Source organism: Eremomyces bilateralis (assembly GCF_010015585.1).
Source record: "Eremomyces bilateralis CBS 781.70 unplaced genomic scaffold P152scaffold_1, whole genome shotgun sequence".
NCBI classification, from domain to species: domain Eukaryota; kingdom Fungi; phylum Ascomycota; class Dothideomycetes; order Eremomycetales; family Eremomycetaceae; genus Eremomyces; species Eremomyces bilateralis.
In genome coordinates this window covers 315977-338811 of record NW_022985067.1, presented here as the reverse complement: position 1 = coordinate 338811, position 22835 = coordinate 315977, and the positions used below count along the sequence as shown (strand labels likewise).

The 22835-nt window shown below is 50.3% G+C and overlaps 10 protein-coding genes across 10 annotated transcripts; 2 read left to right on the top strand and 8 right to left on the bottom strand.

Annotated features, from left to right (window-relative positions):
- Window positions 1-234: 234 nt before the first annotated feature.
- P152DRAFT_387781 (acyl-CoA dehydrogenase NM domain-like protein) lies at window positions 235-1485 on the bottom strand (the record flags this gene model as incomplete). Its single annotated transcript, XM_033675896.1, has 1 exon — window positions 235-1485. One exon carries the CDS (start codon window positions 1483-1485, stop codon window positions 235-237), a length of 1251 nt encoding a protein of 416 aa, XP_033538530.1.
- A 356-nt stretch (window positions 1486-1841) lies between these two features.
- P152DRAFT_3545 (uncharacterized protein) lies at window positions 1842-4747 on the bottom strand. Its single transcript, XM_033675391.1, has 7 exons — window positions 4422-4747; window positions 3438-4364; window positions 3318-3384; window positions 3075-3267; window positions 2839-3019; window positions 2634-2792; window positions 1842-2570 (listed from the first exon to the last, which is right to left on the bottom strand). The coding sequence occupies exons 1-7, from the start codon at window positions 4592-4594 to the stop codon at window positions 2051-2053; spliced, it is 2220 nt and encodes a 739-aa protein (XP_033538529.1). The 5' UTR covers window positions 4595-4747; the 3' UTR covers window positions 1842-2050.
- Window positions 4748-6330: 1583 nt separating this feature from the next.
- Window positions 6331-7575, top strand: P152DRAFT_386738 (CoA-transferase family III; the record flags this gene model as incomplete). The annotated part of the gene is made up of 1 exon (XM_033675847.1): window positions 6331-7575. One exon carries the CDS (start codon window positions 6331-6333, stop codon window positions 7573-7575), a length of 1245 nt encoding a protein of 414 aa, XP_033538528.1.
- A 496-nt stretch (window positions 7576-8071) lies between these two features.
- P152DRAFT_3472 (uncharacterized protein) lies at window positions 8072-9383 on the bottom strand. The gene is made up of 2 exons (XM_033675378.1): window positions 9217-9383; window positions 8072-8863 (listed from the first exon to the last, which is right to left on the bottom strand). The coding sequence occupies exons 1-2, from the start codon at window positions 9256-9258 to the stop codon at window positions 8126-8128; spliced, it is 780 nt and encodes a 259-aa protein (XP_033538527.1). The 5' UTR covers window positions 9259-9383; the 3' UTR covers window positions 8072-8125.
- Window positions 9384-11708: 2325 nt separating this feature from the next.
- Window positions 11709-13096, bottom strand: P152DRAFT_426277 (DltD N-terminal domain protein). The gene is made up of 4 exons (XM_033677262.1): window positions 12447-13096; window positions 12311-12395; window positions 12095-12257; window positions 11709-12040 (listed from the first exon to the last, which is right to left on the bottom strand). The coding sequence occupies exons 1-4, from the start codon at window positions 12858-12860 to the stop codon at window positions 11788-11790; spliced, it is 915 nt and encodes a 304-aa protein (XP_033538526.1). The 5' UTR covers window positions 12861-13096; the 3' UTR covers window positions 11709-11787.
- Window positions 13097-13663: 567 nt separating this feature from the next.
- On the bottom strand, window positions 13664-14417 carry P152DRAFT_445067 (uncharacterized protein; the record flags this gene model as incomplete). Its single annotated transcript, XM_033677831.1, has 2 exons — window positions 13664-14114; window positions 14242-14417. The coding sequence occupies 2 exons, from the start codon at window positions 14415-14417 to the stop codon at window positions 13664-13666; spliced, it is 627 nt and encodes a 208-aa protein (XP_033538525.1).
- Window positions 14418-15042: 625 nt separating this feature from the next.
- P152DRAFT_453505 (uncharacterized protein) lies at window positions 15043-16069 on the bottom strand. The gene has a single exon (XM_033678384.1). The coding sequence runs from the start codon at window positions 15880-15882 to the stop codon at window positions 15448-15450; it is 435 nt and encodes a 144-aa protein (XP_033538524.1). The 5' UTR covers window positions 15883-16069; the 3' UTR covers window positions 15043-15447.
- A 531-nt stretch (window positions 16070-16600) lies between these two features.
- On the bottom strand, window positions 16601-17796 carry P152DRAFT_453504 (NAD(P)-binding protein). Its single transcript, XM_033678383.1, has 5 exons — window positions 17497-17796; window positions 17363-17440; window positions 17231-17312; window positions 16955-17178; window positions 16601-16905 (listed from the first exon to the last, which is right to left on the bottom strand). The coding sequence occupies exons 1-5, from the start codon at window positions 17700-17702 to the stop codon at window positions 16707-16709; spliced, it is 789 nt and encodes a 262-aa protein (XP_033538523.1). The 5' UTR covers window positions 17703-17796; the 3' UTR covers window positions 16601-16706.
- A 273-nt stretch (window positions 17797-18069) lies between these two features.
- P152DRAFT_426272 (NAD(P)-binding protein) lies at window positions 18070-19420 on the top strand. The gene is made up of 4 exons (XM_033677261.1): window positions 18070-18601; window positions 18668-18745; window positions 18795-19124; window positions 19178-19420. The coding sequence occupies exons 1-4, from the start codon at window positions 18357-18359 to the stop codon at window positions 19374-19376; spliced, it is 852 nt and encodes a 283-aa protein (XP_033538522.1). The 5' UTR covers window positions 18070-18356; the 3' UTR covers window positions 19377-19420.
- Window positions 19421-19451: 31 nt separating this feature from the next.
- Window positions 19452-22568, bottom strand: P152DRAFT_453500 (uncharacterized protein). Its single transcript, XM_033678382.1, has 6 exons — window positions 22282-22568; window positions 21961-22191; window positions 21668-21901; window positions 20531-21542; window positions 20057-20472; window positions 19452-19982 (listed from the first exon to the last, which is right to left on the bottom strand). The coding sequence occupies exons 1-6, from the start codon at window positions 22352-22354 to the stop codon at window positions 19726-19728; spliced, it is 2223 nt and encodes a 740-aa protein (XP_033538521.1). The 5' UTR covers window positions 22355-22568; the 3' UTR covers window positions 19452-19725.
- Window positions 22569-22835: the final 267 nt, after the last annotated feature.

Below are 22835 nucleotides of genomic sequence, written 5' to 3'. Positions count from 1 at the left end.
TCGGTTGCCAAAACCAGGACCTCGCGCAGCACATTCAAGGAGATTGAAGCGGGGAGAATATGATCGAACGGGTAGAAGGCCTCGCCGTTATCGTGCCGTTGGAAATAGAGGTCGGGGCGGTTATATCGTGTCGAAGAAATGGTGATTGTTCCATCTCAACATTAATTCAATAGCTCTTTCAGCTGAGCCACATTAGATGACGCACAGAGAGTACCTACTAACACGCTAGATTTGCTAATAACTCCGCGGCAACCGCAACACCTTCTCACTGATATAGTTGAGGATCATCTCGCGGCTCACCGGCGCGATTCGCGGAACGAGGCTCTCCCTGAACCACCGTTCGACATCATATTCTGCTGCATATCCCATTCCCCCATGCGTGAGAACTGCGTTCTCGCAGGCATTGAATGCGGCTTCAGCCGCCATATATTTGGCGGAATTGCACGCCACGCCCACCGACTCTTGAGTTATGCCGCTGCCATGGCCATCCAACTGCTTCCCGCTCTCGTCGTAGAGTCTGGCGGCGTGGTAAGTCGCGTGCTTGGCGGCCTCGAGTTTCATGTATGCGTCGGCCAACGGGTGTGCAATGCCCTGGTTCTGCCCGATGGGGCGTCGGAAGACGACGCGTTCGCGAGCATATTGAGCAGCTTTGTTGATCGCTGCGTAGCCAAGACCAAGCGCCTCGCCAGCGAGAAGGCATCGTTCTGCATTCATCCCGTGTAGAATAACTTTGAAACCCTGCCCCTCTTGCCCGATCAGCGCATTCTCGGGAACAACGTAGTTCTCGAAGAACACCTCGTTCGCATCGACGGCTCTTCCCCCAAGCTTCTTAATCTTGCGCATGTCTAGGCCCGGCTGATCGCGGTCCAGATCGATACAGAACAGAGATAGTCCCTCACTGGGTTTCTTGACCTCGTTTAGTGGGGTGGTTCTTGCCAAAAGAATCATTTTCGAAGCCACCTGAGCACATGTGATCCAGATCTTTTGCCCGTCGATGCGATAGGAGCCATCGGTCAGTTTGGTTGCCGTGGTGGATAACCGCAACGTGTCCAGGCCGGCATTCGGTTCCGTCACTCCAAAACAAACGCGCCATTCACCCGATATGATGTTGGGTATTGTACCCTCCACTTGACTCTTGGTACCAAACTTCGCCAACGGCTGCGTTGCGTAGACATTGGCGTGAATGGCTTGTGCGCCGGCCATGCCTGCACCACTCTCGGCGATGGTTTGCATCATGAGCGTCGCCTCCGAGATCCCCAATCCTGATCCGCCAAGCGCCTCCGGGAGTGCTACGCCAAGCCACCCGTCCTGTGCTAGGGCAGCATGGAATTCTTTAGGATCTTGCTCCGTTTGGTCACGTTCCTGCCAGTAGGTGTTGGGGAACTGAGAGCAAACTTGTGAAACGGCTTCCCGGACCGTCAATTGGGTTTCAGTGAAGCCTGTGGTCTCCATGAGGTGCCTGTGAGATGTCAGAATTGAAAACATGCGGCAAGCACCGGCCGGAAGGGACTGGAGAGATCGCCATGAGGAGAGTTGGGAGTGGCCTAGCCGCAAAAGACTTCTCGCCGTCGGTGAAAACATAATAACTTGGTGAGATTGAAAAAGTCGATCCTTTGTTGAAAGGCGAAACATGGACAATTATAAACGATAAGTCGTACAGTGTAATGTCCTTCGGTACGTACAGCCGGATATATGCATCAGAGCCTTGGGCTTATAGCCGACTCGACTCGGCCTCTTGGCACATGCTGGTGATCGAGCCGGACCTTGCACCAGTGCCCGGAGGTCGAATTCCACCACCAAAACCAGAACGAGTAGCCAATTTGACTCGGTTTCTTGGCACGTGACGGCGGTACTTGGTAATCCAACTGAAGTTGTAAGCATTTCAATGCTTCGCAATGAACGGTAGAAACCCAATGCTCGCTTCTATCCTACTCGAGTTCGGGCGCAAGGCTGCGGCAGTAATGGTGGCTCCAGTTGCTTCCAAGGTTGACCACACCATTGCCGCTCCATGCAAAATTCCATTCCAGTGTGTCGAGTACTGCCAGTCGTCTCAAAGACAGCGCTGAAGAAACTGCAAGCCCTGCATATCGAGTCCATCATTTATGGGTGTTTGCGAATCCATTAAAAACGCATACGGATCTGCCGTGCTATTTTGATACAGGTTTTGTGGCATATCGAGGAATAGTGTATCCTCACTGAATGCAGGATGCGTGCCTAGTGATAACTCTTGGTTATGAGGTAGGCCAGCATGGTCAAGTGGCGATACGGCTACTTCGTCGAGTGACGAGTTCGGTCCTAAGGATTGCTGACTTGGAACTGGTTGGAGTGCGGGATTATTTTCCGGCACGGCTTCGGATACGGGTTCTAATTCCGATGCACGAAGCCTCTTCGCCGTTGATTCATCCAAGTACTGGAAGAATAATTCGAGGACGAGGTTGTTGACCTCCCAGTACTTCTGGATCTCTTTTAGACCGAGCAGGCACATTTGAGCTCGGTGCTCTGCCAGCCTCCGCGTGGTGTCCTTGGATCGCTGGAGACTGATGGTGTGGATGCAAAGGGAGGCGAATAGACTTGTGATTCTAGTCAGATGGTTAGATTCTCCTCATAATATCTCGGGATACTCCGCTACTTACACGTGCAGTTGACCAAACCTCACCAAGTCTTGCGACAACATGTCTTCGACGATTCTAGTAATCCGGCGCGCCGCTTGAAGAGCGACTTGACCAGCCTGCGTGTCACCCTCGTTGAGAGGTCTGACATATGCTCGTCGGTGAAGGTAGATATGTAGGTTACTTCATGTCGTCATTAGCATGGCTGTTTTGGGGAGGGGGAACTAACTTGTATGCTAGATGGAGCAAGTAGGTCCAGATCATGCCAGGTCTACTTTCGGAGTTGCATTCACGCATGTTTTCTGGCAACTCGGACTTCCACAGTACCAGCGCCTCGGAAAGTCTCGATCTTTCGTCTTTATCAAGGTAGCTGTCGCCAGGGGTGAATTGGTTGGTTATGATCTTCCCGACTGTCCTCAAATGTTAAATCGTTGTGTTGGAGTCGGCAAATACCATCACACGTACGCAACTTGGCCAATTTGGCCATCTCTAGGGCATACAGAATATGGCCAGGTTCGTTATTGCCAAAGATATCCGAGGCGGATCCCTCGGGCTCCTCTTCCTCGAGATCCAAAGGACTGAGCATTTGAACATCACAGTCTTCATCTCGTATTCGGCTTGGCAAGCCTAGTGATGCTGAAGATTGGCGGTCTCGGACCTTGGGGAAGGTGTTAGCCGGAGGTGTATGCAGAGGGTTGAGAGATATACATAGATGGACCACCATATCCGTCTCCGCATTTTAGCTTGCTTTGCCCCTACTGTGGTACTTTGTGCCCTGCAGCTTATTCTTAACAGATATCCGGGAACCGGCTCCACACGAAAACTTACGCTCTATGAAACCCGCGAGTCTGAGCAAGGCCAATTGCTGCTCCAAGCCAGTATCTGGAATTCTTCTCGTTGAGGGGCCCAGCTCGCCAGAAGCTCATTAAGAACAAAGATTGGAGAACTGCCACCTTATTCGACTCCCAATCGGCATCAAACAAGAGCCTGGCCCGATTATAGAGCTTGGCTTTCGCCTCGGGGCGATCTCTAAAACCCATACGGTGAACAGTCTCCTCGTCGCAATAGCTGGTTCCAACGAACAGGATAGCCTGGTACAGCAGTGGAGATATCTCACCACTTTTGACCATCCCCGCTATCTCGGACCTGTCGAGAATTGGAAAACATGGATGAAACCAGCGGAAATATGCTCGTAGCACTTGTAAGCTATCTTGTAGCTCGGGATAAGTGAAAGCTCCCTCGCTGCGCAGATATTCGTGTCTCAAGGAGCTTATTTGGGGATTCCTGGCCGCGTACATTTTTGAAGCCTTGAGGTTGATGGCATCCGAAATCGGGTAGGAGAGTCTGTTCTTTGGTTGTGTGGACACACTGGAGGGCTGCGGCAAGCCGAATCGTTCGCCGGCAACACAGGTTAAGAAGTTTGACTCGCCAAAGAACAAGGTCCTGTCCATGGCCTGCGTTTCGGTAGTTTGCGTTTGAACGATATGCGTTTCGGCGGCTTGCGCCTGGGCGACCTCCGACGCGTTGGCTTGCGGTCCGACGTCATGTGTTTGTATTCCGCCGGCCTGTGGAGAGGCCTGTGGAGAAGGGATACCGGTGTGGGAGGCAACTGAATGCCGTTGCTCAATACTCGGAAGCCCGGCCGCGCCCACGCTAGGTGAGAACTGAGGCTGTGGGCTACTCGGTGAAAGGGCTTCAGATCGGGAAGATCGGGCGACAGATGGTGATGTATTCTGGGGTTTCTTCCGTTGGTATCTATAGGTAGGTCAAGGTGAGTCTAGATTCATATCCGCGAACTTCTCTTGCACCCACTTTCCTCTCCTGGAAGGTAGTAGCTCGCAGGCGATATCAGCTGCTGCGCAGTTGGCGCAAGGTCTCATTTCGAGGACATTGCAGCGCACCCGGCGCGAGTTGCATGTTTTACATGCCATTTTCGCGCGCCGCCGTCGCAGGGATGGCGCGGTGTCAGCACTTTCTGGAGGCATGCTGCTGAACAACGAATGATTTCGCTTTGGTTACATCTGGGTGCAGTCGGAGGCTTCTACAAGATATCCGGGTTTACTGAGCATGCAGCAAGCGCATGCTTCAATGTCGACGGTGACTAAAGGGCAAAGATACGTGTCCTAACCTTCGCAGATCTGTGAATAGTAGCAGCCGACAAGAAAGATCCAGTATTATCGCATTGTCCCGAAGAGGGGGGTGTGTATACTGTGTAGGGGAGACGGAGAATGGATGATGGCCAAACCCACTCGCGTGCGCTAGTCGGAGCATGTCCATACCGCCACATCCTGTTCATGTTAAATTGTTAACCCCTGGACTTTTCTTCCACATAACCATCAATTGATGTAGCAATCGAGCTTGAAGGCACGTAGTAAGAGCATACATGATACAAGAGCATCCAACGGTAACCTGATCATGAGTGTGTTTGGCTGGGAGACTTCCCTGCACGTGCAGACCAAGAATTTGGTTTCCTGGGAAGCTATCATTCCTTCCATCTCTCATAGAACTTATGTATAACGTATTCCACAAGCGAGCGGCGCATACAAGCGAGCGGCGCACCCCCTTTTACTAACAAATTCGGTTTCAATATCTCAACAACCACTGAATAATATAACCTGAAAACTTGGAATCATACTTTTCTAGTCATTCCTAGCTTACTATTGAATTTTCAGAGCTCTGGCACGAACATTTATAAAGATATAGAGGTTTGGCCCATAAATCTTGTCAAGAAGTAGGTATCTCGATATCTATACAAGCTAGTGCTCTGATATTTTAATATGAAGCTAGGAATGACTAGGAAAGCATAATTCCAAGTTTTCAGGTTATATTATTCAGTGGTTGTTGAGATATTGAAACCGAATTTGTTAGTAAAAGGGGGTGCGCCGCTCGCTTGTATGCGCCGCTCGCTTGTGGAATACGTTATCGATTTCACATGCCTTTGCTTGGCCCATCAAGCCCCGTACAGCCTTGATTACGGGATCGTTGATCATCTTGCCGTCTAAGTTCTAAGCGTCTCTGCCTAGTTCATTTTCCTTGATATCCCCAGGGTGAACACCCACGGCCCAGTCCAATGTGCTTTCCGAAAGCGCAAATACACGTTGCATTGTCTCAATCTATGATGGATGAATAGCCTGCTTACTAGTGAACCCGAGACTCCTGCCTTCCTTGCGTTCCTCTTCCGAAGACCGCCCCCCTAGCTCTCCGCTGACGTTGACTGACACTATATCAATAGCCGAGGGTAGCCGATATGCCTGACATGCGGTTACGATTGAGGAGCGAGCGAGAACCATATCGGAGGCTCGCTCGGCTGTATGCCTTCAATTCGGCTGCCTGCGGGATCCGGGTCGTCTATCCGAAATTGCATTTCAGAAGATTCCGAGCCTAACGATCGTAATTTACTCCACAGTCTCCATACAGCCAGAGTGCACAGTCATATATTATCCCAGTCTGGTCGAAAGCCTTATAGTATTTGGTTAGGAACCCGATGTTATGTGTCGCAGGCATCACGAAACAATACTCTGAAGTCAATACCAACCATCTTCGGCCATAGAATTATCTTCCAGTTTGAAACCATTTCCGGAATCCTTTGACCTGTTGTGCAGCCTCATCCAGTGCCGCTGGCTCCGACTCTTCAGAAGTCGAAGATATGAACGTTCCCTGGAATGTTGCCGCTATGCGCACATTTTTCGGCAAGGCAAGAGCATATCAACCCGCAATGCCTATGCTGGGCTACGCCACTCGACTTCAGCACTTTACATCTACATGCCATCCAAGAAGCAACTCATCGCAGCCGTCGAGCGCCTCTCGTCCTCTAGAGGGTGTAATAGTCGTTAGTATCGAGCAAGCAATTGCAGCACCATATTGCACTAGACAACTGGCGGACATGGGAGCACGAGTGATCAAAGTTGAGCGTCCCGGAGTGGGCGATTTCGCACGGGACTATGATACGCGAGTGGATGGGCTGGCCTCTCATTTTGTGTGGACGAATCGATCCAAGGAGAGTTTAGCGCTCGACCTGAAAAAACCTAAAGAGCTGGGAATGTTGAAGAAACTCCTGGGACAAGCGGATGTCTTGGTTCAAAATCTGGCTCCTGGTGCGACGGCGCGAATGGGACTTTCCTACGAAGCTCTACGAGCCGAAAACCCAAAGTTGATCGTATGCGACATTTCCGGGTACGGGCAGGATGGCCCGTACCGTACCAAGAAAGCTTATGACCTACTCATTCAGAGCGAGTCGGGCATGCTTTCTGTCACCGGAACGGGGAGCGAGCCAGCAAAGGTCGGCATCTCCATTGCGGATATTGCAGCTGGCATGTATGCGTACACCAACATCCTAGCCGCGATTTTGCAACGCCAGAAAACGGGTCAGGGTTGTAAGATTGATATCTCTATGCTTGAGAGCATGGTGGAATGGATGGGCTTTCCCATGTACTATACGCACAAGAAGGCTCCTGGCCCGACGCCCGCCGGCGCCTCCCACGCAGCTATATACCCATACGGTCCATTCGAAACAGGTGATGGCCAATCTGTCATGCTCGGAATCCAGAACGAACGAGAATGGACTACGTTCTGCGTCCAACTACTCGACAATGCCGACCTCGTCAAGGACCCTCGTTTCTGCAACAACTCCCAGCGCACAGAGAACCGCACCGAACTACGAGACATCATTTATGACGCATTCTCGAAGTTGACAGCCGCAGAAGCGGTCGCGCAGCTGGACAGCGCGGGCATCGCCAATGCTAACGTGAACGACATGCAAGGAGTATGGGATCATCCACAGCTTCGTGAACGAGGCCGCTGGACGGAGGTGGACACTCCGATCGGCCGTGTTCCAGCTCTAATTCCGCCGGGTGTCCCGTCACATGGAACAGAAGACAGCTTGAGAGCGCGTATGGACCCGGTGCCAGCGGTGGGCGAGCATAATGCAGCTATTTTCAAGAGTTTTGGATTGGAGGATTCTTCGTAGTAACCTGAACGCGACGAGTAAGTCTTGAAACCTTCGTGAATATCTACAGACGTCTGGCTGTTTCCCGCCATTAGATCAAAGCCAAATACTGAGGTATTTTGGTGCAAAGAATCGCATTTTTGTAATAGAAAGATAGCATCAAGCCCGACGCCGGGGAAGTCCCCCCACATGAAATGTCATTAATATCTTGTTCATTTGGAGTTTCGGTCCCTGGCTTGGACAGTAGGCCAGAAAACCCGGTCAAAAGGCTCGGTACCCTAAACTTCGGCTCTTTTCCCGAGCGTCGGGGTCTAAATTTTGGGAACACCGAGGCCGAAATGGGATTTAATGGATGGTCCTGCGCGTACACGTAGGGTATTCTACACGTACACGCACCCAGTTTCTACACGTACACGCACCCAATTACTAGACGTACACGTAGCCAAAAATGGTTAGCCTACTCATTTCTGTGACCACCAACTCGCTCAACGTGCAACTGCAGAACTCGCGGAAATGGTGATGTAGAGATAGATATATAATAGAGAAATGAACGTGTAGTATAAAAGATATATCATAAGTCGAGAGTCATAAAAACTCCACCATCTGAGGTCCTTTGGATCGCTCCGCGAGTCGCTCCCGTACCACGCCTTTGATTTGCTCCCCTCGCACGCCTTTGCCTTGGTATAGGCTGTGGGCGTGGAGCACGATTAGCCTCTCGATCTGCGGTTTCAAATCCAACCTCTTCGCGATGAGAGGACGTGCCATGCGGTGTAGTCGTAGACTGCGAGGCTGCGGCTTGGAGTTCACCAGATGGAGAGACCAAGACAACGCCCTGTAGCTCTGGCTGGCGAACGGTCCGCTGAGAGATAGGAATTGCAGGCTCTCGAAGATGGCGGAATGGATCCTGTGCAGGACCGAAGACAGGCTTCCTGAAATATAGCCAGTGCTCATCAATCAAGGAAAGGGGAATCTGCCAGTCTCTATTCCGCCGGAGGTTCTCGCTAATAGTATGGGAGCACGGTAGGCCCTTCGATTTAGCAAAAGTCCCTGTACAAGGCTGGAGAGGTATAGGGCGGGTAAGGAGAGTCGCGCGAGCTAATTGAGTCTGCTCCATCAGGTAATTCAAGGCCGGTTTGGAGACCTTGTCGAGGAGGTCGTCAGAGATGACTGAATTACATCTCCACCGCGTTAAAGTCCTAATAGAGGCCGTATCGTTGGCGGCAATAGACTCATTGGCATTCTGTACGACCGCCTGGAGTATCAGAGTAGTCACATTCATCAAATCTCCATTTGCTTCTGTAACGTGCTGCTTGATCACGCCGTGAGCGCTCTCTCCTCCCTGTGTCGACCGTATCCCCCAATTGATTCGTTGGTCGGTCCACGCCGCGGCGAATCGCTCACGTTTAGGAAGGACATATCGGTCAATATAGTCGAAAGTGGGTTGTTGGTCGTGGTGGGCGTCTTTGAGCTTATTGTACGCAGAATCGAAGTCATTAGGAGTTTTCGCGTAAGCGACCTGTGAGCGTATAGTTAGCAAAATTCCCGAACTCAAAGTATGTGTTAGGACCGCGGAGTCTCCAAAATAGCCATTTCCAGAGATATCAACGTACGTATCTCATAGCTCGATCTCACTTTGATCTCCGCGGTTTTAGAGCCACTTACCTTCTTGAAATCTTTCAGAAATTGAGCACGGAGCTTCCTCATGTCCTGTCAAATGTAACCAACTAAGCTAAATCCCCAAAAAGGGACGCCCCTACTAGGAGGCTAGTAGAAGGGCAGATATAGCTAAGGTAATTTTCCTGTGACATGTCCTCCCTTTGCGCCTTTGTCGGATATAAGATATCAAGATGTCTTGGAAGTACGAACTTTCGCGTGAGATTGGTATTAACATTCATAAAGATATGCCAATTACATAGATGGCACGGAATCCCGGCGAAAACGAGCTCGAGTGCATTGATCAAGGCGTCCTCGCTATCCGTGAGTATTAGGCGTGGAAGAAGTATACCTATAGCACTTTTGAGCTGACTTAATACCCAAATATAGTCGTCTTCGGTCTCTCCCTTCATAAAGGCGAACGCGATATCAAAGTTTGTCTTTGATGCCGTTGCTCCAACGGCATGGAAGAGAGGCATCTTGTACTTATTAGTCTTGTACGTACAATCCAAGATCAAGACATCATGTTGGTTTTGGAGTACTTCCAAGGACCGCCGGTGAGCGAAGAAAAGGTGAGTGATCCGCCTCGTTTCTGGGTCATATTGGTGGCCGGTGATTAGGTCGGTTCGCGTGCTAAGTTCCCGGAGAAGTGCTTGAATATAGGACTGTCCTTTCAAGCGGTGGAGCTTCAAAAAGTCGCGTCGATTATATATATCTCTCCTGATCAAATCTGTGCCGGATAGGATGGCGTTATAGATCTGTTTTGGCGTACATCCAGCCATTGTCATCTTGTCAATTTCCTGCTTCTGTTCCACAGTCAATTTACGGTGGCTGCGGTGAGCTGATGCCGAGGAGACAATGCTATGGTTATGCTCGAGAACCATGGTATGAATAACCCAACGCCGCGTATTACGGTCGAGTTTGGTCTTAACCACCCATCCACAGCCGGTTTTCGAACTTCCAGTCTTGCGGATTAAGGACGGGATTTTTGGAGGCTTTCCGGACCGATCGCACTCGAACCAGGTACGATCCTTCTCATCCCAGTTCTTATCCGTAAAGGTCTTACCTCTACGGATACCGAAATGCCGATCACGCGCGTATTGGAGGAGATATTGGTAGGCATCGTCGATATCTTTCCACCCTTGATCAGGCTGGACCGGTGGGGCGGAAAGATTGATATAGTCCTCCTGTATCGTATTTAGGAAGTCGTTGAAGAAGGAGTTAGGTAAGTCCTCTATATCTTGGTCGACCTCATCGCTAATCTCCTCGTCTGCAGTCGCAAAGCTCTCCTCCATATCACTATCTCCAGCCTCACTTTCCTCCTCACTTCCCTCCTCATTTCCATCAAAATCTGACGAATCGAGATACGGGACTAGGCCCAACGAATTAGTTGGGCGGAGAGCCATAGTCGGAACAAGATTGGCGTTGATGTGAGATAAATGGCGGTTTCGCTCAATCAGGTGATTAGTGCAGCGATACAGTGGGAAAACACCGTTAGATTCCAAAAGAGCGTAGATAGATTGACCTTGATCCTGATGAGCATAAAACCTGCGGGAATACGCCCATATTTAAGTTCTGTATACATTTCATGGCCCTAGAGACCTTGGCTTGCTCAAGACGAGCGAAAAAGCAAAGAGTGAGGGGCTGGTAACATCGCGGGATGCATGATGCGTTGTCATAGTTAGGAATATGGGGTCACGGGTAGGAAACTGGAGGTCCCCGAAAAACAGAGACATTCTGATCTCTGACAGTTGATATCTAGTACTTCTATATCACCATTTCCGCGAGTTCTGCAGTTGCACGTTGAGCGAGTTGGTGGTCACAGAAATTAGTAGGCTAACCATTTTTGGCTACGTGTACGTCTAGTAATTGGGTGCGTGTACGCGTAGAAACTGGGTGCGTGTACGTGTAGAATACCCTACGTGTACGCGCAGGACCATCCGGATTTAATCGATTTACCTCCTAATATCAAGAATTTTGCGTTCTGATCGGTCGGTTCAATATCACTGATCGCAAAGACACGATGCGAAGTGAAACCTCCTACTGAACTGACTGAAGGTACTCGACATGGGCCACGGGGCCGGTAGTGGCAGCACTGATCTAATTTTGGCCAGGCACACTCTGCAGCTTTCTACAGACCCCTGTCAGTCTCTTCAGGTTCACGGCTCTGACCTTCAAAGCACATACAATTCAGTATTCCAAACAATGGTGCCGTGACGTTGAAGGGTATCGAGCTATAGCTGTCCACGGTCCTCTGAATCTCGCTAATATGTTGGACTACCAACGAGATGATAGGGAAACGATGACTGAATTTTCGAAGAGCCCTCTGCATACCATATCGAAGGAAAAGATTCACGTATAACATTCCAAGTGCAATGAGAATATGGTAGAGGATGCTTAGTGTTAGCCCGAGGGATCGGTGGAGAGCCTTGGACATGCGTGGTGTGTAGGGAGTACCCAAAAGTAGAAGCTGAGATCACACTGGATACACTGGATGCACTGAAAATATTGGTCTACAGTAAGAATTCGAGTTGTTTGATACACATTTCTCACCACAGGCATTTAGAACCGTCACTCGCATTACACCAGAAAATGCTTCTTCCAGAACCCAATCTGGTAAGCGATGACCTTCTCGAATGTTTCTCCATAATAACCGTCGTAATGACCACCTGGGAAGATATAGATGTCCTTGGGCTCCCGTGCACGCGAGTAGGATTCGATGGCAATATCGGTAGGTGTGAGCTCATCCTTGTCCGCGACGCACATAAGCAATGGCGTGGGAGAGATGTGATGGATGTAGCCGGACGCATTGTATGCTCGGAAGGCTTCGATGCTGAAATACTTGCATCAGTAGAACGCTTGTGAACTCGATTTTTAGGTTACTCACCTCGAGACTGTGATTTCGTTCCTTACTGCGGGGTACTTCTTCATCCATGAAGTTACATATTCGTAGCTATCTGGAGTCGGAAGATTGCAAAGTTCCTTGTCGGGTTGGTTGGATACATTCTTGATCGTAATTGCCGGTTCACCTCTGGCGCGTCCTTGGCGATCTATTTCTTGTCAGAGATTGTCCTACTGGACCGATGATTTGAAAACGACTCACCCTTCTCAAACAGGGCCTCCATGTTCTTCACCAAATCGTTTCTGGTCATCCGATGGAAATTGGTCCATCCATCTGTGACAGGGAACTGATGCATATCAATTAGCTGTGTTCCGGACTTGGATAGAATCCTGCATACCTGGCTGATCACCGCCTTCACTCTGCGATCAACGGCTGCAACCGTGAGAACGTGAGCGGCACTGTAGCTCGTGCCCCAGACTGCGATCTTCTTCTCATCAACGTCCGGTCGCAGCTGAGCATAGGTGATTGCGTCGCTGTAGTCGGCGATTTGATGAGCAGGAATGACCTCCTGTCGAGGTTCTCCATCACTCGCACCAAGATTTCGATTGTCGTAAAGCAGCACCGTGACGGGAAGCTCAGCCGGAAACCGCTCGGCGAAAGGCAATATGCCCATCTCTTTTATCGCGCCAAAGCCATTGCTCATCACAATGCAAGGGAGCTTGGCCCCTTTGGAGGCAGTTGCTGGGGTGTAAAACAACCCTCGCAAGGTCAGACCGTCTTGCGTCTTGAACTCAACATCTTCGCACGGCATCTTGATGTTGTTGGTCAACTGGCTTCAGGTTGATGGACTGTCTTGTGGATGTTGCGGGGGATATGATGACGGCGATCGCCCACCACGACTCTACCCAACGCCATTTATAGGCAAATAGACACGTCCTTCTCTTTCTTTAGCCCCGCAACTGTGAGATTCTACTCTAGCAGCACAAGAAACAACGGCCATGTGCGTGGAGACAGGATGGGGGGTTGCGGGGCACGTTGCTGTCTTTCTGGGGGATGTGGAGACGGAGACCACGCCGGAGTTCCCTCTCGGAGCTGCAAAATCATACTGCGGGTTCTCCGGCGCTATTTCCCCCCCCCGCACATGCATACTTGGATCCAACTCTATCTCCATATCCCTGTCTAGCATACACCGTATCTTTGGGTGCGCGTCATATGTTAGAAATGAGAGCGAAAACAAACGCATGCAGCCACCAGGTTTATAGTCATCAAGTCAAGAAGCTTCGAGAGCAAAGACGACAGAGGGAGCGTATCAATAAGGCGGGCAAGACATTTGGAGGCCAGTAGCCGAAGGCCACCCGTACATTTTCATCCACTTCGTCCAGGTCGGACTTCGCACCATTGGGTCATCGACGGCTCTAACAAGATGGTGTCCAGTGACGGCATATGAGCAAAGATTTCGTATCCGAGAATACATCATTCAAAGCAGTAGTGACTAGTTATCAGTTAACTTAGCACTAACTAACTAGTTAACTTATCCAACCTAAGTTAGTTTAAATTATCTAGAGTGCTGTAGAATCTACGTGATAAATCCCACACGCTCAAGCTCTCTATAGCCTAAAGGGCAATGGTCTTGAGTTTTGCATAGCCGCCTGCTTCGTAGATGTCGTATGCATCATCAATGGAAGGATAGCCACAATTATTGCTGATCCAGATTTCAACTGCATTATTCTGCGCGGCTGTACGAGACCAAGGAATACGGTCGAGCCTGACGGAACCTTCACTTTCGCTGGCTTCATTGGCAAAAGTGCCGCTGGCCATAACGGGAGTGCTAGGATTGACAGGTGTCTTCCTCTTTCCTGAGCCGAATTTGACAAATGCAATAACATATGCATAAGCGTCAAAATCCCTCGTTATCTCGCATGGGGTGTTGACTGTGCACTCTAGAAATTGCCATGATGGATGCCGCGTGGTATACGAGTCTCGCATGGACAGGATCACTAGCGAGTACAATTTGCAGCCTGGTCTTTGCCATATTAAACTCCGTATCGTTTGCGCTAGTTCTGTTCTGGCAGATGAGCACAATCATTTTCCTCATCTCTCGTTGGCTGTACAAGTTCGCATTATGATAAACAAGGCACGTTGTGCAGATAGTGTTAGGTACCAGTCGATCTAGTCACAGTTTCAATACTTACTTGACATGAACAAGGTCCTGAGGTCGGGATGGTCTTACGGTAGAATCATGCAGCAATTTCGGACTCTGAAACAGGTACTTTCTGAGAGGTTTCTGAGAGTCAGTGAACGAATTCAGGGCGTAAAGGTTTAGGATAGAGTCGTCCATCTCCTTTAGATTCCAGAATAGTCGAGCCATGGTTTGGGCGCAACAGCGCTTCCACTATGATGGCACATTGTCCGAAATCACTTTTCCATTCAAGATTTCACGAAGAAGCGGCCGAAAACGAGCTCCCTGGAGCGAATGTTCCGTTAAGGATGCCATTGACACCCATGCCACGGCAGACTGCGCCTCCCAAAGGCCCTCATCAAAAGGCAGTCTGTCCGGAAGTTCTTGCAAGCCCACGACGCCTCGCCTCGTCGTCAGAGTCGAGAGACTGTTGTCATATTTGAAAACACTCCACGCGAGTGTCTTTGCAATCTCAGCCGCCCGCCACTGATGCCATGCAAATGCGGAAGTTTGTCGGCGCTCTCATGGAGGGACGGAACGGCGACACCCAAGTAGTACACTTGCTGATACAAGGATGCGGCTGCTAACTCCATATTCTGATAATCGGCAGGTGCGCGTGCATACTGTGAGTCCACTCCAGTCAGTAAGAGTCTAGGTAGCACGCAAAGTTGGTGGAGCATACCGCTTCGTTAAAATGCTGAAAACATATCTCGGCCAGCATGCTTGACTCCGCGTCCAGCCCCTTCTTCCTATGGCACTTTGTAGACCCAAGACGTACTAGGGCAGCTACGAGGTTTGTGGGATATTTTGCAATGTCCCATATCGGTTGAAGCATGACTGGTAACCCACGATAGAAGTCCGCAAAGTAAACTGTGACCATTTTTTTGAGATGGTGAACTGCGGCGCTATGCTCTGGTGAATCGATGTCTGACGGCAGATACGGTTGGGAGAGAACGCTGCTGATACTGCTCGCGAGTGTTGTACTTGCAATCGAAGAGCACTGACTAAGTCCTCGCCCATGAACTGTTGGGTTATTCACCATGTCATGTCTGTTCACAGGGGACGAAGGAACGGCGGAGCCTGAAAACTATGGCAACGGAGAACAGTCTGTGGAACCGAAGCGCGCAGCTTCCGCGAAAGCTGTTGCTGTTGGTATATCCATCAACTGGCCAAAAAAGGTCTGTTGAGCAAGCTTTTCGGGTGGGAACGAAAAGCACTGCTAGTCAACTCCAAGACAATCTATTCCCCGGGGAGCATAAGGGTCCCAGTCGAGGTTGGCAACAGCCAAGTCAGATATGCTTCTTGGATCGCCTAATTGGTTTATCAAGGTGCTATTGTCTAGCAAGTTGATTCGTGCTGGCTTAGGCTGATGAATGTCTCTGGGTGGTGGCAATTCAGGAGGAAGACTGAGAGCATATAAGCCTCTGTTCAGTCTCGTTAGATTTGGAGGTAGGTGCTGGATGTTATTGAGAGGGAGCTCCGGTGGTTGGGTATCGATGCTTCGATCATCTCCAGACGGTCGGGATGAAGATATGGACACTTGGGCGGAGCATTCTGGACTGTAGTGGGTCGTTGGTGAGCTGCTGGATAGAGCAGATGCAGCGTTTCGGGTCCTTTTTGAAAAATGAGCAGTCTGTCGCATTCGAATTGGCATTGCTCGATAGATCCTGGAGAATGCATTCCGTGCCTCTAGTGACGCAAGAATCGCAAGGCGGTGAACGTGAACACTTTAGCTTCTGTCAAATGCAATTCTGGCACGAAGTTTTTCGTCCATTCGGTAGGGTGATGCCGTGAACCAGTCGGCCATGATGCAAAAGTATGTCTTTTCCGTTGAAAAGCTTACCGCATGGTTTACATAGGAAGCCCTCTGTTCGACCAGCTCCACTGTCAAGAAAATCAGTAATGGATCGAGTGAAGCATAGGAGAAGTACCGTGAATGAAGTTGTCGGTGCCGCTGGAGATGCGTCTGGAGCGTCAATTTCACCCCACATATATCACAGTGGAATGCTTTGCGGGCAGGCTCTTCCTATCGCCACTTGTGATCAGTGTTGGCCTGAAGGAGCGAATGGAAAAGTCCATACCGGTGCTGCTGGCATGGAAGGAATTCTTTTAGAGTTGGAGTATACCCTTCTACGGCGAGAGTTTGTCTCTCAGTCATTCCGTGAGCTGGTATTTGTAGCACCGAGTTGTGTTGTCTATTCGATGGAGCACATTAATTACGTCTGCGGGAGAGGCAATTTCAGCAATCACCTGGATACGTAGAAGTCAATTGGCCCAAAGTAATCAAGGCTAACTACCACCCACCGTTAGTGTTTCTCCTCAAGTCAGACATTGCTAATATACAGTAGACACAGCACATGACAAAGCCGCATGCGGGTAATTAGCGGGGGATCGATTGGAATTTGGAGACTGATTAGGACATAAAACTCCAACTGAACGTTTTCCAGAGCGGTTATGGCGAACAATAGTATTCAGCTCTCAATGGCAGCCAGATCCGCCATCGATATTGAAATTATTGCCCGTCACAAAACTGCTAGCATCGCTCATCAAGTACCCGACTGCTCCGTCCAGCTCCTCTGGCACCGCCAGTCGTTTCATTGCATTGCCCTCGGAGAAATACTCCTCTAGCGCAGGGTCGCCCGCTATCACTGATCGCAACATCTTCGTTAAAAATGGCCTACTTCAGTGTTAGCGCTGAAGTTTCCCCGGAGATGGATGCAGCGTACCCAGGGCTGATACTGTTCACGCGAATGTTATGCTGTGCCAGCTCTGCAGCAGCCTGTCGAACCAAACCAAGAACCGCATGTTTGGAGCAGACGTATGCTGTCGCAGTTTGAGGAAATACCGCCTTGTGTCCTGCCGTCGAGGATATACAGATGACGGTGCCTCCAGATTTTTGCTTAATCATATGTTCGGCGCAGATTTGTACCGTCGAGAGCATTCCGTTCACCTGCCCACTAGTCAATAAGAAAGATCATCTCATTGCTGAAAGGAGGACTTACATTGACGGCGAACGAAGCGTTCATGTCGTCTACGGTGTGTTCCATGAATGGTTTGTCTGTCATAATAGCTGCTGCTGCGATGCTTTGTCACTCAGATTATGTTTGGAGACGACTATGGGGTGTGCGATATACCAGCCATTGATGGATCCGAATTTATTTGCTGCCTCTCCGATGGTCGCCTTCAGCGTTGCAGGGTCTCGAACATCGCACCTAGACATGGTAAGGACAAGTCGCGAAACACTGGTAGCAAACCGCACCGAACTCACTTGTAATATACTGTTTTCACCCCATAACTCAAGAGATCGTGGAACTCTTCATCTGGTTTATCATGAACATCAATAGCTATGATATTCGCACCGAGTTCTGCCAATGCCCTCGCGAAACTCAAGCCCAACCCTCGGCCAGCACCCGTAATGACAATAGATCTGTTATGGAGCGAGAACTTCTTGAGGACCGATGATTGTGGCTCCATGCTTGCCAACGTCAATATTTGAGTCTTCTGGCTTGTTTCTAGAACATATTCGACCAGGCCACTTATTGTTTTCCTGTCCCAGATTGAATTTAAACACGACCGAAGCATCTGCATCAAGCAGCGCTGCAAGCCCGGACATCAGGCCCAGCGACTCATCCCAGTCTCCTGCACCAGGACCCCAAGAGGGGCTCCCGTTCATACTTCAGAGGCGGGGCATCAGGGTTCAGGAGGGGCCTCCGTTCAGGCCTTCTGTTCGGGGGCAGCCCCGCATCGACCCCGCAACATACCCGCTGCTGCGCTGGACCAGCTACGTACCTCCTCAGTCCCCCCACACTTCTGCTTCCCTATTCCCCAATCATCATGTACACGTGAATCCCTTTTGGGGTAATTTTGGTCGTGTCTGGTGTACCAATGACTGGGGCATTTGCTGGGGTAGGCCGTATATTAGCGAAAAGCGGCGGAAGATGGGCTGTATATAAGCTAAGGACTTGTTGGTGGTTGCACTTGTTTTAATCTGTTTTGGGAGGTTCTTCGTGCAGTTTTCCCACACCATTTCCGGTGTCATTAAATTAGCCATCGCGGCCTTCCTCTCTCTCAAGTAGTGTCATCTCTCAAGGAAACGGGGGTCTCATCCGCAAGTCACAGGCGATCGAAATGGCGGCCAAATCTGAAACTACTGTTCCAACAAACCCAGATTCATATCTCCACAACCCTGTTTTCGACCTCTTCTCTCTGAAAGACCGTGTTGTCGTAATCACGGGCGGTGCTCGGGGAATTGGCCTAGCTCTTGGGTTTGCCGTTGCAGAAGCTGGGGGATCGGTTGCGATCCTCGATGCGGCGCCGCAACCCCACGAGCATTACAAGAAACTGCAAGAAATATGCAAGGCTGAGTTCTATCAGTACGTCTCAAAAAGGCCAGTAAGCTATGGTCCCCGAGGTCATGCTAACCTGTCTGCCTTTTTCAGAGCAGATGTGACCGATTATGAGAAACTGCAGGCAACCTTTGATAAGATTGTCAAGGATTTTGGACGAATAGACGGCCTGTATGGGATCTTAGGTCTCACGAAAACAGTAAGCTGACCATGCTTTCAGGATCACAGCGGCAGGCGTATGCCCCGACCAGGCCTTCTTGGATCGAGATCCGAGAGACGTGGAGCGCACCTTCAAGATCAATGTCTTCGGCACCTACTTTGCAACTCAGTTGGCTGTGAGGCAGATGGTGAAGCAGGGGAGGCGAAGTTCGGCTCTAACGTCAGGCGCTGGATCGGTTGTCCATATTGCCTCTGTCTCGGCACATGAAGCCCCCAAACTCCAGCTGACGAGCGATTATTCTTCGAGCAAGGGGGCTGTCCTCGGTCTGACGCATCAGCTGGGGTCTGAGCTGGCAAGTATGGGTGTAAGGGTGAATAGTATCTCCCCAGGGCAAGTCCTCTTTCCGGTATAACCGTTGACCCATAGTCGCTAATCGTCAGTAGATACATCTTGACGGATATGAGTATGGCCCTTCTTGAGCAAAGGAAGGATGTAGGCGAGGTATTTGTAAACGCACCAGCCATGAAGCGGATGGGGGACCGTACCGACTTGAAAGGGGCTGCGGTTTACCTGCTAAGCGACGCCAGTGCGTACATGACTGGTAGTGAGATGCTCATTACCGGAGGTTTGCACGTCACGTAGAAGCGTCGAGAAATTAACATCTTCTTCTCTTCGATATCCGAAACAGAAGCTTGAATCGGCATTGCGTATCTTCGTATTCTATCGTATGTGAGAGGTGATTATATGCGCCCTGCCTAGTGGGGCTTGATATCTATGGATATGAGGCGCGGCTTCAGATGCACGTTGGCGGTTTTATTCTTCTGGCGTTCCACAAGGATATGCGGTTTTTCTGCGGACCACATAATTTTAGGCGTTGTGCGAGAGGGCAGAGAGCGGAGTGGTGCTGTTGGATCGGATGTGAGAGTGACTAGGCGTGTTTGTAGGCCGGAGTAAATCTATGGGACTTCCTTCAGCGGGTGGGTCAGAAAAGTCATTGAAGAAGGCTTTGACCCTCAAACTGTCTCCGCTCTTGAAGAGATTCGCCATGTTTTTGCAGACTCTTTCCGAGGATCACAATGAATGGCCACTGAGTGTTGCCTTGAAAGAATCGAGACCAGATCATCAGGACAACAAGCCCGAGAGAGAAGGGATCAGTCGGCACTTCAAGGTCGGGTTCGTCAAAGTCGACCACGGCGTAAGCTTCTTCCACAATGCGGCGGATCCAGAGTAAAATTCGATCCTCGAATACTGCAAACCATGTTGTAGTTAGGCATTGTGCCTTTCAGATGTAGAATCGCCGACAAGGTGCCAGTGTGACTTACGGATTGCGGTGTGGTTTTGAGAGGGAGTGTGCAAGGAACAAAGCCACTTGGCGAGAAAGACTGCGCATTCAAACCCCGAGAGAGCGTGTTGCACGCTCCAGAAGAATGCCTGGCTTCGCGCTACTCGATCTATACCTAGTCTTACAGGGACACTGAGAGCGTGAGTGGAATAAAGCAGGGCGGAGAATAGGCTATCGTTGCGCTCGATGTTGGGTAGTCGAGTTAATCCCAGGGCAATTGAACTCGGATCGCGAAGTTCGAGGTGACGGAACGGCCCAATATTCAGCGCCAACCGGACGTAGGCGATTCCAAGGAGCGCACTGGATGTGAATGGCACAGGGCCGCTCTTGTTGTTTGGGTTTAATCCCGATTCTGGAGCTTGTTGCCACATTAAAGTCCAGCAGCGCAGGCCGCGTCTTAACCCATTAGCCTTCATAGGCTCATAATCTGCTGGGGGCATGTTTATTAACTCACCCAATAATCTGAAGCTCAGGAGCAGGCATGGTTGCCGCCCCACAGCTAGCGTGGAGTGACAGCTCGCGAACAATGTGGATTCGCTGCAAGAGCGCATGCAGCAAAACGTAGTTCCCAAGGGGACTTGGATTCGGCTGTATCGTAATCGCTTCATCCGTGCTGTACAACAGGAGCGATAAGGCTTCCTGAAAGAGCATCTGGTCCTTATCATCTTGACGCTCGAGATTCGCCCATTGAGAGGCACTTCGAGCTTGCCATCGGTCGGTAGAGCATGGCAGTCGCAAGTGCAGCTCGCTACACCAGAGCATTGGGTGAACATCGTAAGCTATGCTATGCACGTTTACGTAGCAGAATGCAATCAGCTTAGAGCGTCGCGCAGATTCTTTCTCTATCCACTGTTCCCATGTTAAACCGTTTGAGCCAGGGCTCGTGGGCTGGTGACTCTCCTCCGCAAGACCAATGTCGCGAAGGCAATGAACGAGCAACTGTCGAAGGGCAAATGATTGCTGGAGCAAGCCGACGACTTCCCAGGTCGCGTATCCAACCAAGATTAGTAGAGTCTTGATGGTGTCAAGCGGAGCCCACGGGTCGCCACGTCGTGCAGATGGCACATCTTCTCTTAGAGATGAATTGTGCAGGCGGATCAAGGAACGAATCTGCGGCCCAAAGCTCGTTTCTTCGTATCTCAACCTCGCAAAGACGATTGCATTTGCTGCATGAAATAGTTGTTCTGCAACTCTCCTTTCAAAGCAATACTGCGCGCCAGCTGAGCACATGGCCAGCGTGAGCTCCAGGGGCGTGCCTGATGGTTTGAAGGTAGGTTCGTGAATGAATAGGAGGTGTGAATGGAACCCTTCGAAGAATGAAATTAGGTATCGCGTAAGGGCGTGGCGAGATGGCAGCTTAAAATCCGGAATAGATGACCGAAAAGTCTCAAGAGACAAGAACAGTAAGCTCCGCTCAGCTTCGGTGACGACATACGTCCGCCCGCTCGTGTCAGAATCGACAGAATCTAGCCCGTATAGATTTCAGCATAGGTCTTGGCGCATTCCCTCTGCCGTCCAAGGTTCAGAGTCTCCTGGGCAAAAGAAGAACCTAGGGCAAAGTCGTGGGAGAAGCGGTTTCTATTAAACGTACCTCTCAACGGAATAGCGCAGCTTGCTTCATTCTCGGCAGGAGCGGAGGGCAGCCAGGTACTAAAAGGAGTACCAATGCCATTGGCATCGAGCGCATCCGGGCCTTCGGAGTCGCGAACGCTGCCAGCGGCATCCAAATCAAGGCCACGGGTAGGAGACCAATGGGCAGGAAGGCCCACGCCGTCCATAAAGTTTAGAAACTCCAAGAAGACTTCGAGACCATCATCATGATGGTCTTTTTGCCATGCCTACAGTCAGCCACGACCAGGCTGACGATGCTCGTATCAAGCTTACTATCGATGACGGCCCCAGTTGGAATATCCAGGGAATGCGCCTGCGCGAGGAACCCATCTTCTGCAGGAAGCCCGTCGTTGACGGGGGAGTCGACCGCTGGTCCACGCCGGGCGTATTCAGGTGGTGATACTTCATCGTCGCCATGTTTAGAGATTCGCCAGTGCCGAGTAAGGAGGTCACGGCGAGAGAAGGTGGCTCCACAACCGCATCTAAACGGTCGTTCCTTGGTATCTGCAGAGACACATCAGGGGGCTGGCAGAGATGGGAGAGAATAATGTTGATTGGAGTGAATGTGGCGTCTCCATGGGGTGATTTACTGACGTATTCTAAGATGCCTCGTTAGGTGTTCTGCACGCTTGAAGTGACGTTGGCAGTAGCTGCAAGTGTTTCGCATCATCGCATGTCTCGACTAGAGGTATGCATCAGGCACTTCGCTGAAGTTGGATGTGCTCGGGTTGTCAATTAAGTGCTGCAACTGGTACAGGACAGCCAAATCACCCCAAATCCTAGCAGCTCTAGTATCAAAACAATAGGTTGAACTAATAATGCATCTGACGTTCCGCGGAAAAGCCAAGGTAAGAGGTTATTTTAGAGTAACTATGGAATATGGAAACTACCTAACGAGAGGAAACATTCTAGTTAGTTAACTTAATACAATGATTACTTAACGCCTGAACGATCAAGGATGGGGGCAGAAGACGCAAACGCCACCCGCACACCCGGAGTGCCATGTGACAAACCGCTGTAAACATCTTCAATTCTTGTCACTCAATTCTTCATTCAGCCTACTGTAGCTCAACACCATCCTCCCTAAGTCTGACCCGAATTAGCAGCAATTCTGGGATAGAACACGTCTATGTTCATTAGTATTGAGT

Bases quoted from the DNA above. Each gene is read 5' to 3' on its own strand.
- P152DRAFT_3472 (XM_033675378.1), bottom strand. From the start codon at position 9,258: ATGAGGAAGCTCCGTGCTCAATTTCTGAAAGATTTCAAGAAG. The intron at 8,864-9,216 runs GTAAGTGGCTCT...GGCGTGATCAAG, and splicing joins TTCTGAAAGATTTCAAGAAG to CAGCACGTTACAGAAGCAAA.
- P152DRAFT_426277 (XM_033677262.1), bottom strand. From the start codon at position 12,860: ATGCCGTGCGAAGATGTTGAGTTCAAGACGCAAGACGGTCTGACCTTG. The intron at 12,258-12,310 runs GTGAGTCGTTTT...GACAAGAAATAG, and splicing joins GGAGGCCCTGTTTGAGAAGG to ATCGCCAAGGACGCGCCAGA. The intron at 12,041-12,094 runs GTGAGTAACCTA...CAAGTATTTCAG, and splicing joins AACGAAATCACAGTCTCGAG to CATCGAAGCCTTCCGAGCAT.
- P152DRAFT_453504 (XM_033678383.1), bottom strand. From the start codon at position 17,702: ATGGAGCCACAATCATCGGTCCTCAAGAAGTTCTCGCTCCATAACAGA. The intron at 17,441-17,496 runs GTGAGTTCGGTG...TACCATGTCTAG, and splicing joins GTGAAAACAGTATATTACAA to GTGCGATGTTCGAGACCCTG. The intron at 16,906-16,954 runs GTACGCTGCATC...ACACTGAAGTAG, and splicing joins GTGAACAGTATCAGCCCTGG to GCCATTTTTAACGAAGATGT.
- P152DRAFT_453505 (XM_033678384.1), bottom strand. From the start codon at position 15,882: ATGCCAATTCGAATGCGACAGACTGCTCATTTTTCAAAAAGGACCCGA.
- P152DRAFT_3545 (XM_033675391.1), bottom strand. From the start codon at position 4,594: ATGCCTCCAGAAAGTGCTGACACCGCGCCATCCCTGCGACGGCGGCGC. The intron at 4,365-4,421 runs GTGGGTGCAAGA...ACCTACCTATAG, and splicing joins CTACCTTCCAGGAGAGGAAA to ATACCAACGGAAGAAACCCC. The intron at 3,268-3,317 runs GTATATCTCTCA...ACCTTCCCCAAG, and splicing joins GGATATGGTGGTCCATCTAT to GTCCGAGACCGCCAATCTTC.
- P152DRAFT_426272 (XM_033677261.1), top strand. From the start codon at position 18,357: ATGGCGGCCAAATCTGAAACTACTGTTCCAACAAACCCAGATTCATAT. The intron at 18,602-18,667 runs GTACGTCTCAAA...TGCCTTTTTCAG, and splicing joins TGCAAGGCTGAGTTCTATCA to AGCAGATGTGACCGATTATG. The intron at 19,125-19,177 runs GCAAGTCCTCTT...AATCGTCAGTAG, and splicing joins GTGAATAGTATCTCCCCAGG to ATACATCTTGACGGATATGA.
- P152DRAFT_453500 (XM_033678382.1), bottom strand. From the start codon at position 22,354: ATGCGAAACACTTGCAGCTACTGCCAACGTCACTTCAAGCGTGCAGAA. The intron at 21,902-21,960 runs GTAAGCTTGATA...CATGGCAAAAAG, and splicing joins AACTGGGGCCGTCATCGATA to ACCATCATGATGATGGTCTC. The intron at 20,473-20,530 runs GTGAGTTAATAA...TAATGGGTTAAG, and splicing joins CCTGAGCTTCAGATTATTGG to ACGCGGCCTGCGCTGCTGGA.